The sequence below is a fragment of the Sinocyclocheilus anshuiensis genome, unplaced genomic scaffold, assembly GCF_001515605.1.
Source record: "Sinocyclocheilus anshuiensis isolate Anshui unplaced genomic scaffold, SAMN03320099.WGS_v1.1 scaffold431, whole genome shotgun sequence".
In the NCBI taxonomy this organism is placed as follows: domain Eukaryota; kingdom Metazoa; phylum Chordata; class Actinopteri; order Cypriniformes; family Cyprinidae; genus Sinocyclocheilus; species Sinocyclocheilus anshuiensis.
Window position 1 is genome coordinate 388,718 of NW_015551065.1, and position 10,910 is coordinate 399,627.

The window sequence follows — 10,910 nt, forward strand, 5'->3', positions numbered from 1 at the left end:
CCCACTGTATATATATATATATATATATATATGTATATTTTTTGGAGGGGGGGGGCGGGGATAGAAATTAATACTTTTATTTAGCAAGGATGCTTTGAATTGAAGTGATGATAAAGACATTTATAATGTTACAAAATATTTCTATTTCAGATAAATGCTGTTCTTCTGAAATTTCTATTCATCAAAGTAACCTTAAAAAATTCTACGCTGTTTTCAACATAATAATAAATGTTTCTTGAGCAGCAAATCAGAATATTAGAATGATTTCTGAAGGATCATGTGACTGGAGAATACTTTTATTTAGCAAGGATGCTTTGAATTGAAGTGATGATAAAGACATTTATAATGTTACAAAATATTTCTATTTCAGATAAATGCTGTTCTTCTGAAATTTCTATTCATCAGAGAATCCTGAAAAATTCTACTCAGCTGTTTTCAACCTAATAATAATAAAAAATATTTTTGAGCAGCAAATCAGAATATTAGAATGATTTCTGAAGGATCATGTGACTGGAGTAATGATGCTAAAAATTCAGCTTTGAAATTACAGGAATATTTTAAAATATATTAAAATAGAACATTTATTTTAAATAGTAAAAATATTTAACATTTTACTGATTTTGCTGTACTTTGGATCAAATAAATGCAGGCTTGGTGAGCAGAAAAGACTTCTTTAAAAAACATGAAAAATCTTACTGTTCAAGAACGTTTGACTGGTAGTGTGTACACACACACACACACACACACACATGATGTATGTTATGTTTGTCTAATTTGTACAATTTCTAATTGTGTTGGAGGTCCCTCAGTAGGTCATAGAGAAGAGAAGAGGGCCAGCCATGCGTCTGGTGGGCTGACACTCCATCCCTCCAGCATCTTGCAGGGCTGGCAGGCATTGTTTGTGTCTCGCGCCTTGGCTTGAGGCACTAGATTTAGCATCTTGCGGAACTACATGCCAAGGCATGTGTATGCTAAATAGTTTGTTTAGTTTTAGTTAAGTTAGTTAAGTACTGCACCATCCAATCATATTTTAAAGGGGTCATATGATGCGATTTCAATTTTTCCATTCTCTTTGGAGTGTTACAAGCTCTTGGTGCATAAAGAAGATCTGTAAAGTTGCAAAGACTAAAGTCTCAAATCCAAAGAATCGTGAAGCACCTTTATTTTTAAGAGTGTACAATGCCGGCTGTTCTGGCTTACAGACTGTAAATACGTTTTTTACATTTAAAGAATTTGCCACTGATGATTCAAACGCGAGTTTGAGCAGTGTAGACCCCTTTAAAAATAGAATCACCCAGAGCTCTCTGTCAAGCTCGTCCACAAGTTCTTTTCACTGCTGCTCCACTGGTTCCTGCCTCTGGCGTCTGGGTCCCAGAGATCTGTGTCACGGATGCATCAGCCGTGCCCACAGAGCTCCCTTTCTAAGCTGCTTTGGGCCCAGAGATATTGTCAGGGCCACTCCAGAAATCACTGAAATCTCCAGAAATCGCCCCGGAAGATTTCTGATGCTGCTGCTCCAGAACCTGCTGAGGTCAGAGAGGACAGAATCAAAGGAACCACAGAGGTTACTTATAGTGCACATTTTCAGAGCCACCCTGGTCCCAGAGCTTCTTGGCCTGGCCTGCATGTTCCTGCTGCTGCAAGCCCAGAACCCGCTACAGTTCCAGAGCTCTGTGTCATGGCAGCCAGTTGCAAAGTTTATCAGAGGTTCCTGGCATGACAGACTGGGTCACACTAATGCCCGCTGGTGTCCAAGCTGCTGCAGTTCCAGAGCTCCTCTCTTCCCTGGTCCCAGATGTTCAGTTCCAGAGCTCCTCTCTCCCCTGGTCCCAGATGTTCCTACTAAAGCTGCTCTGGCACAAGAGGATTCTGTCAGAGCTGCATCATAGGACCCTCTCACAGCCCCATTGTTCACTGTCATCGGTATGATTCCATATTACACCCGTGTGCCACATTAAAAAGATACACAAAAATGTGTTATTTTAATAGGAAAACATCTGGAAACATTCTTATGCTTCAGTTCTTGAGAGGTAAAGCCTTTTGTTTATATTGATCACTTTGAATGTTAATTTTAATAATAAACTCACCAGGTAAGTAAAACCTGGTAAGTAACAACAAATAAATACAGGATTTAAAGGGGTCTAAGGGAATAAAAATCAGTTGTTTCTATCATTCAGTTGTTTCGTTTAACACTTCTATCGTAAAACAGTTTAGCTGCTGTATACCTTATATCTTACCTCGCATTCTTTCACCAACTGCATCGCGCTGGAATTCATGGGTTTTGTGAACTAGAGGTTGCACCCATACTATTTTCTACTTTTTATATTTTTAACTTTTTAAACTTTTCGTAGTCCTAAAAACACATAGATCCATGCTTTGCAGCATGAAGAATATCAAATATTGGGAACGTGCCCCCCCCCAATGTCTACAGATATTGCGTTAATTTAAACAGTACACAACCATCACATAACAATATCATTCTTTGTCTTTTTATTCAATAGTAAAATCTTCTTTCATTACAATATACTTAACATACTTAATTGTATTTCTGGTTAAAAAAATCACAAGGCACTAAAAATAAAGACATATCAAACACATTGTGGCTATATATATATTATAGCCTAATATATATAGGCTATATACAGTATATAAACAGTATATATATATATATTCCATTATTTCAAGGTTCAATTCTCACTATTAACTAACTATTAACTACAACTTTTGTCTCAATAAACTACTAATTTGCTGCTTATTAATAGTTAGTAAGGCAGTTAAGTTGGGATCATCTAAAATATGGTAGAATAAGGCATTATTATGTGCTTTAAGTACCAATAAACAGCCACCGTGCTAGTAATATGTATAGCCTATGCTAGTTTAAATGAGAATTGGTCCTTAAAATAAACTGTTAGCATTATTTTAATATTACAGAATACCTGATTGCCACTTAAAATATAAATAAATACCTAATTTGATTTCAAAGTAGTCACATTCGCTGTTAAAAACATATTGCATATAGTAATAATAGCCTTAAAATAATAGGCTAATTCGTAATTTAATTTGGCCTGTACTGAATTCATATAAAATGTTTAATTAACAAGATCGTCTAACTTTGGGTGGCCCAAAATCAAAGGATGCCACTGGCACATTAGAGCACGAGATTGTCACGCCTCGCGCAAATAAATGCCTGCACAGTTTCGAGAAGCAGTGAACTTGACAGCTCTGCTATCCTCTGATGTGCCTCATGGATCAGAGGGATTCCGCGGAGACTACAGGATGACAGGGGTCATCAGGGGCCGGCTGAACACTTTAAAAGCACTGTCCACAGCTCTGCCACCCTGATCACTCGGACCTCAGACGAGCCAGGAGGAGGAATCGGACGCGATCGATCGGTTCACTATTGAAAACTTTATTGATTCGCAATGGAAACCCAGCCAATATTGCACGCTGTCTTGGTGGTTTCCTTGATGCACGCTGGCTGCGTGAAGATCGATAATCGCGGCGCACTCATGGGAGAACATCGTAAAGTCTTCGTAGGTTCATATTCCGACTTAAGTCTCCAGTCGTATCCAAGGTACCCGCTGTACATGATGCAGTTATACAGAGACTTCAGCGGTACGATGGCAACTACTCCAGCCAGTGTCGACCACCCAACGCTTCATCAGTCTGACTTCGTCCTAAGCCTGATTGCACAAGGTAAAACACGCACTACAATACACATTTTTCTTTAACCTTCCTAAATATTTTTTGTATGCAAAATGTACTTAATGATACAACCATGTCATTTGGACATGTGCTATCTTGGAAGCAAGTCTTTACCTTTTAGTGCATGCAAATGGCACATGAAATGACTAATCATTCATCAGCACCATAGTTTGTTTTTCATTACATTTTTTTATGTAGGCCTATTTAGCAGACTCTCTTATCCAAAGCGACTTAGATTGCATTCAAGGTATACTGTACATTCTATCAGTAGCCTACATACAAGTAGGCTACCATAGGCCTACACAGCAAAATCCCCAGAGTTAAATCAACTGCTCAGAGTACATATTGTCCCAATCTACAGAGTGTTAAAGTAACACTGAAGCAGAGTTACCACTGTTGAGGATTATGTGATATGTTTTCATGTCTAAAAACCTGAGCTGTAGTTGTTCATCTTCAACATTGTTAACAGCGGGTTTTCTTTACTAATGCTCCCTCATCAATTAATGAATTGCTTAATTATCCCATTAACTTTAACTCGGCTTCAGTGTTACTTTAACACTGTAGATTGGGACAATATGTACTCTGAGCAGAGTTGATTTAACTCTGGGGATTTTGCTGTGTACCAAAGTACCATGATATTGCGTCCGCCTACTGTACCAAGTAAGTTTGTAATTTGTCAAGAATAGCCTATAGGTCCAAATACAAGCAAGCAAGTAAGATTTTGTGTTCGTAACTAGCACGTGAATATCTTAGGGTTGTTCAATAAAAACACGATTTTTAAAGGGAGGAAAGCTACAGCATCTGGGGTACTTGTGGGCTCATTATCAGGTCCGTCGCTCTCGCGCTATCTGACCCTTCGATTTTACAACTCCGTAGTGTCACAGTGCTTATTCAACTTTAAAGAGCTGGCTGTTTTATGTACATGGGTGTGTGTATTAGCCCTTCAGACGTCTGTTTGAACGCGAGGTTCAATACACATCGCTTGTCAAGCAGCTCGTCCTTCCTGACAGTGTGCTGACATTTGGCCGCGCTGACAGAAACTGTTGTTGCGGTACTGAATCAAACTCATGAAGCCTGGTGAAAATAAACTGACTACATTTCACTACCGAATTTAAATGAAGCATTTTTTTTAATAATCTCTAAAAGTAACGGGAAGTGTAAAAGTAAAACTTTATTAGCCTACAGTAGAGAAAAGGTCAGTTTAGTTATGCTGAATACAAAAGGTGGCACAATTCAAAAGAAGTTAGACATTCTACATTTAGGCTTCATTTTCTTTATGAAAATATAATTTATTTGGCTATATTATTTACTTAACATTTTGTCAATGACTTAGGGGACGTCCACACATGACGCATTCTTATTAAGTTAAAATAGGACTATTTTACTAGAAGCAAATCGATGCAATGATCGAGTTTGAAATTTGTTTTAAAGGAAGATAATTATTTTTTTCTTCTTTTCAGAAAATGTCACTTAATTAACAGGTTAATAATAGCCTATTGTATTTTTGAATTCCTAATCTCTAGCCTACTTGTCTGTTATTAAAAATTTGTTTCAATCTAACTGTAACTTTCATCTGATTCCTTCATTCATCTGAAAATATTTTCAGTGTTCCGGGGCTACTCGTTACGTTTTAAGAAGTTTTTTTTTTTTTTTTAGAAACGTGACAGATAATTCTTAAAATAGCTAGTTTGGAGCATTTCATTGTGCTGTTTTAAGAAGTTTTTTTTTTTTTTTAGAAACGTGACAGATAATTCTTAAAATAGCTAGTTTGGAGCATTTCATTGTGCTTCGTCAACCTTTGAACGCAAGAAATCATCTTTTGTGTGAATGCTCCATTAATTCCTATGCTAAGTAAGTTTATTTGACCTAATGTGTAACTATGTGATTCACATATTTTCTGTTTATTTTCCAGACTGTCATCAAATTGGTGAGCGATGGTCCGTCACTTTCGACATGTCTTCCCTCTCAGCCAGAGACAGCATTCAACTTTCAGAGCTCCGCATCCGTCTGCCAGCGTTTTCTGCATCCAGACGCGTTATTGTGGACATCTTCCACTTACAGACACAGGATTGTGAGTCTGACTCTGTGTTTTGTCACCATAAGCGACTTCTTATAGGTAGCATCAAGTCGGTGCCCGGCACTTCAACATCGTCCTGGAGAGTTTTCAATGTCACGGAGTTACTCGAGCACTGGCTGAATCAGAGAACCGAGGCACCTGAACAGATCCCGACACCTGATGCCGGAGAGGACACCGGAAGCGGGGAAGACTTACCTGAACCTGTTACAAATAGCTGGCGAAGAAAAATCCAGCATTCAACAGCAGAACGAGTTATGATTGTAGTTTTCTACAAAAACAAACTTTCCCACAGTGGCCAGCAGCGTGCCTCCAGCTTGATCAATACAGTGGCGCACTCCAAATATGTCGTCTTGAACCGGGCACCAGACGCAGCTCAAGCTCGTCGCCACAAAAGGAACCGGGTCGAAAGGATGCGCGCTACGGATGATAGAAACGCGACGGGAATAGTATCGCCTCTAGAGCAACAACAAGGATCACTTTGTCGTCGAGTTGATATGTGGGTGGATTTTGATCAGATTGGATGGGATGAATGGATCGTGCACCCTAAGCGTTATAATGCTTACCGCTGCGAAGGAGAATGTCCAAGTCCGTTGGATGAGTCTTTCAACCCAACAAACCATGCTTATATGCAGGTGAGATACTTAACAGTAGGTCAGCAGCGTGCTTAATTCAATGTCAAAAGTAAATATATATATATATTTTGCGCAAAAAAACCCCGGAAATTTCAAACCGCGTTTGTTTAACATTTTTAACGTTAGGCTACTACTTGTTTCGTAACATTCAGATAGGCCTAACATTCAACAAATCCTATAATTCACATGATAAAAATTATAAATGGAATGTTCCTTAGCATTCATATAAAATGTTTTTCTAAACATAAGCCTATTAAAAACATTTTTAATGTTAAAAGAAAATTCAGAAATAACGTTTTCATAACTTAAGCAAAACGTTCTTAGAAAATATTTTGTTAGCTATTTAGTATTTGTTGTATAATTCGTAATTTTATGTTGATTTATAAAAAAGACATTTGCGTGTTACAGGACGATGTTCATCATTATGCTACTGTATTATTTTAATAATAAAATAGAATGCATATTTCTTTTTGTCTGCTATATAGGCCTATGCAACATGTAATCTCTTTTTTTTCGTTCTTTTTTTAGTGGACCAACAAAGTCTAGAATTATTCTTTAGTAGCGTTTAAATAAGGAATAGTTAGTGGTACTGGGTGCTAAAATGTTGCTTTCTTTTTCCAGAGTTTGTTGAAGCTTTACCATCCGGAGCGCGTTACCTGTCCGTCATGTGTCCCGACGCGCCTCAGCTCGCTCTCCATGCTGTACTATGAAGGCGACGGTGTGGTCATGCGCCATCACGAGGACATGATCGTGGAGGAGTGCGGTTGTCAATGAAGTGTGTTGTTGTGTTGTCATGGAAGTCTGACGATGCACTTTCAGTGGGCTACTCTGATAACACTTAAAAGGTTTAATAACATTCCATTCCATTATTCTGAACTAAAGTCCGTGCTTTTGGAGAATTTCAAATGAGAACCACTGAAATGCTGTGCAAAATATGAGAATATTTAATATTTAAAAGAAATAAATGTAAATATTTTGTATTTGGAATTTTTAAGGAGTGTATATTTTTACTTAATGTACATAGACTGTGCATATATTTCATTTAAGGAACTGGGATATGTATTGTGATAAAATGTGATGTGAAATGTGTTCATGTTTTTTTTTCTTATCAGCAGGCTTGATAAAGTTTTATATAAAACATACAAAAAACTAATAAAGTAAAAACGTATTTCTTATTTCATTGACTTTGTTCTTTGTAGTTTGTATAATCAGCATTTTTAAAATATCCCTACATTATATCCCAATATTATTTGTATATTGGTTTACTCATTGTTCCTTAAATCTAAAATGTTTTAAAATTTAAAAGAAAGTCCGATAGCTAGTAAAAACTGACATTTATAATGCTTGATGACATTTGTGGCTATAAGAACCTATACTGAACAAACACATAGTTAAATTATTAAAGGAATTGTTCACCCAAAAAAAGGAAATTTTCTGAAAAGGTCATCCAAGACGTACATGAGTTTGTTTATCATCAGAACAGATTTGGAGAAATGTAGCATTACATCACTTGCTCGCCAATGGATCCTTTGCAGTGAATGGGTGCCGTCAGAATGAGAGTCCAAACAGCTAATAAAAACACAATAATCCACAAGTAATCCACACCACCCCCGTCCATCAATTAACGTCTCGTGAAGTGAAAAGCTGTCTTTATAAGAAACATATCCATCAAGACAACTGTTGCTTCCAGCTAAAATATGAGTCCTCTTTCCATAATATTGCTTTCTCCAGTGGAAAAAGTCATTTAATCTGAATCAGGAGAGAAATATACACCGATACAGACACAGGTATTAGAAATGCATAGTTCTAGACAGTGGGTGGATTTTGATGCGAGACGACAACTTGGACTTTTTCACTGGAGGAAGCGTTATTATGGATTATGGACTGGTATTTTGACCAGAAGTGACAGTTTATTGTTAATATAATGATAGATTTGTCAGCCTACAGATCCTCTCCACCAGGTTGGGAGCTGTGAGAATGTGTACTAAATGGTGCCAAGAAGGAAAAGTATTTGAAGGGCGGGTGTTATGTAAAGGTGTCGGGATCATCACATTGTATTTAGATGTCATTATTAGAGTTGGGTGGTCTGTGAGGTTGGTGTGCAATAAAGCTGTCGTTAGGCTTTGTGTCATAGGCAGCCCAAATTTGAGCCTGCTAACGTTTACTATGTCAAGCTGCTTCACTTAAAAGGGCTTCAGGATTATAAAAAACTGCAACCAAGAGAAAACAAGCATTCAGCTGTTTGGACTCTCATTCTTGACGGCACCCATTCACTGCACAGGATCCACTGGTAAGCAATTGATGCAATGCTACATTTCTTCAAATCTGTTCACATGAAGAAACAAACTCATCTACATCTCGGATCACCTGAGGGTGAGTAAAATTTCAGAAAATGTTCATTTTTGGGTGAACTATTCTTTTAATGCAATATATTGCAACTACAAGAGAACAGTAAGTAAAAAAAAAAAAAAAAGGTGACCACAAAAATCCATTTGTGAGTTTTTATTTCTTTATTAATTCTGTAAATGTATCTTCAGCTGGTGTACAGGGTTGAATATTTCTATATATTTATATAGACATTTAAAATCTTGTCTGATTCAAAGACCTATAGTAGCAATAAAAATAAATACATAAAATGAAAGAAACTAAAGAAGCACAATGCTTCTATATTCCCACAGGCACCCCCCTGAAGTCTTGTTTGCTAAGATGCTATAAGTACATCCATGACATTAAAGTACTCCCAAGTTCCCAAATAGCAGATCATAAATTCCCATTTGCAAGTGCAAAGCATTTTAATTAAATATAATTATATATACGTATTAAAAGATGTATTAAAAACATCTTTTCTGTGCAAGTGTGCATTTTGCATTCCTTTTTCATAAGTAATATGCTATTGCGTCTATATTGATTTCAAATAATTCGGTAGTAAATAGGAGTAAATATATTCTGTCATTTTGCAACTGTTCACATTTTTGCAAGAGGTTGGTTTAAACCATTGCTTAGACATCAAACAATTGCATGGCTAATTTGACCTATCTTTGCTGCCATACTGGAATGGACCCCAAATACTTTACGCAGCCACTTTGATCTGTGCGGTTCAACTTTTGTTCAGGGAGGGACTCGAGGGAGGACCCATCTCATGCCAGCAGAGTGGCTGCATTTATTTTGTCCTAGAAATTCAACCTTAAGTGCTGGAAATCTCAAACCACAGAAATGAGAATATCTGAAACTTGAAAAAAAAAAAAAAAAGAACTTGAGAAAAAAAACACAAGCACATGAAGGATATGAATCTTGAGAAAAAAAACACAAGCACATGAAGGATATGAATAAAGAGCTTGTTGAATTTTATATCCAAGCTCAATAAAAATCTTTTAATAATCCATCTGTAAAACTGATGATTAAAAAACAATAATATAATATAAAATAATAAATTTTAATGGAAGACATACATTTATTGTTTATGTCTTTATTATTAATGTGCACCCTTATATTAAATGATTTAATGAACAACATTAAAAATGTTCAAAGTGATGCATTAAAATGTAGATTTAGTGTTATTCATGTGACTTGAATGTGGTGCACAAATAACCACAGACAATGCATATTTAAATAACAATGCTATGGTACAACATAAAATGCTACATTAAATGGCCTATATTTGGTATTATGCTCTTATGTTATCAGAATCAGAATTTTATTCCCATACATATGAGATGCTCGATTTGAGGTTTTTAAGATTATTTTGTGTCATCCTTTAAATTCACTGGATACTTTCAGGTTGAAGTCTGTGTTTTATACAGTATAGTGTCAGTAGAGATGCCAGCCAGTGCTGCGGTGATCACTGTTTGCATAATATAATATAATGAAGAGAGGTGCATACAACTACAGCTCTACAACTGGACTGGCCGTTGTTTCTAAAAACCTCCGGAAGAAAGATACGAGTGCTTGAATTGCTGGAAAAGATTAACCTAAGTGCAGCAGATCCAGATAATCCACATTATATTTAGTTTGTGCATGTGTGTGTGTGTGTGTGTGTGTGTGTGTGCATGAAGTCAGCTCTGTTCTGTTGTGGGAGAGTGAACAGTCTGATCACAGTGCTCAGTGGCTACGTGTCTTCATCAAGCTTAAGAGAGGCAAAGAATGTGTCTGGAGTGTTCACACCTTTTTGTCAAGCATGTGTGGGGTGCCTAAAAATGATTACACATCTAATCATATCAGTGAAAATGTTTGGCGTCAAAAATGAGAACCAATACGGATTGTGTTGTTTTCCCTAAAAACAATATATAGTGCACACCATGAGTATTTGCATCATCTGTATAAAAAACAAACAAACATACTGTTAAAATAAAATAAAAGATGAGAAAAAAATCTAACCTTTCAGTAAAGTTAAAATATTACTATTATTATTATTAGTAGTAGAAGTAGTAGTAAATATTTTGCCAATATGTTTAGCAAATTTCGCAAACCAAGCAATCTAATTGCCATTAATTCTCATT

At 36.5% G+C, this 10,910-nt stretch overlaps 1 protein-coding gene across 1 annotated transcript; it reads left to right on the forward strand.

Moving 5' to 3' along the window:
* The first annotated feature begins 3,422 nt into the window (after window positions 1-3,422).
* On the forward strand, window positions 3,423-7,188 carry LOC107662086 (nodal homolog). The gene is made up of 3 exons (XM_016451966.1): window positions 3,423-3,696; window positions 5,618-6,414; window positions 7,036-7,188. The coding sequence occupies exons 1-3, from the start codon at window positions 3,423-3,425 to the stop codon at window positions 7,186-7,188; spliced, it is 1,224 nt and encodes a 407-aa protein (XP_016307452.1).
* Window positions 7,189-10,910: the final 3,722 nt, after the last annotated feature.

Excerpts from the sequence above, each read along its gene's own strand:
- LOC107662086 (XM_016451966.1), top strand. The coding sequence starts at position 3,423 with ATGGAAACCCAGCCAATATTGCACGCTGTCTTGGTGGTTTCCTTGATG. Across the intron at positions 3,697-5,617 it reads CCTAAGCCTGATTGCACAAG|ACTGTCATCAAATTGGTGAG; the intron begins GTAAAACACGCA and ends TTTATTTTCCAG. Across the intron at positions 6,415-7,035 it reads CAAACCATGCTTATATGCAG|AGTTTGTTGAAGCTTTACCA; the intron begins GTGAGATACTTA and ends TTCTTTTTCCAG.